The sequence below is a fragment of the Eurypyga helias genome, unplaced genomic scaffold, assembly GCF_000690775.1.
Source record: "Eurypyga helias isolate BGI_N326 unplaced genomic scaffold, ASM69077v1 scaffold1815, whole genome shotgun sequence".
In the NCBI taxonomy this organism is placed as follows: domain Eukaryota; kingdom Metazoa; phylum Chordata; class Aves; order Eurypygiformes; family Eurypygidae; genus Eurypyga; species Eurypyga helias.
The window spans coordinates 59,798-60,248 of record NW_010253181.1 but is presented as its reverse complement, the minus strand read 5'-3'; the positions used below and the strand labels follow the sequence as shown (position 1 = coordinate 60,248).

The following is a 451-nucleotide window of genomic DNA, read 5'->3' as shown; positions in this document are numbered from 1 at the left end:
ATGTTCACCTGAGCAGCGGCTGTAGTCTCTAAGGATGTCCTGTAGCTCCCTCAGGGATAAAGACTGTGTGATCACAACAGCTTCATCCTTCGCCTCCAACTCTTGAAATGGCCCTGCTCCCATCTCCTTATTGTTTGTTTCTGTCTCCTGGGATGGCCCTGATACCTCGTCCTCGACTATGTGGACTGATTTATGTGTGTATTTCTCTTTCTGAACTGGGGCCACTGACAGTGGTTGACCCTGGCAGTAGCACACAGGAGTTTGGGGAAGAATGCAGGCTGGCCACAGTGGAAGGTGGTGAGGGTGATGGAGGCGTGGTGGATGGGGATGCAGGTGTGGTGGATAGGGATGGTGATGCAGGCATGGTTGCAGCTGCGGGGGCTCGAGTTACCAACCTTCTCCCTCTGCGGGTCTGTGCTGCCCCCTTGTGCATTAAAGCGACTAGGGGGGC

At 54.8% G+C, this 451-nt stretch overlaps 1 protein-coding gene across 1 annotated transcript in view; it reads left to right on the top strand.

Annotated features, from left to right (window-relative positions):
- Window positions 1-152: 152 nt before the first annotated feature.
- Window positions 153-451, top strand: part of LOC104510345 (lamin-B receptor-like) — a 12,271-nt gene continuing 11,972 nt past the window's right edge. The window contains exon 1 of the mRNA XM_010152563.1: window positions 153-410. Coding sequence (XP_010150865.1) covers window positions 153-410 — 258 coding nt within the window. The remainder of the gene's footprint in view (window positions 411-451) is intronic.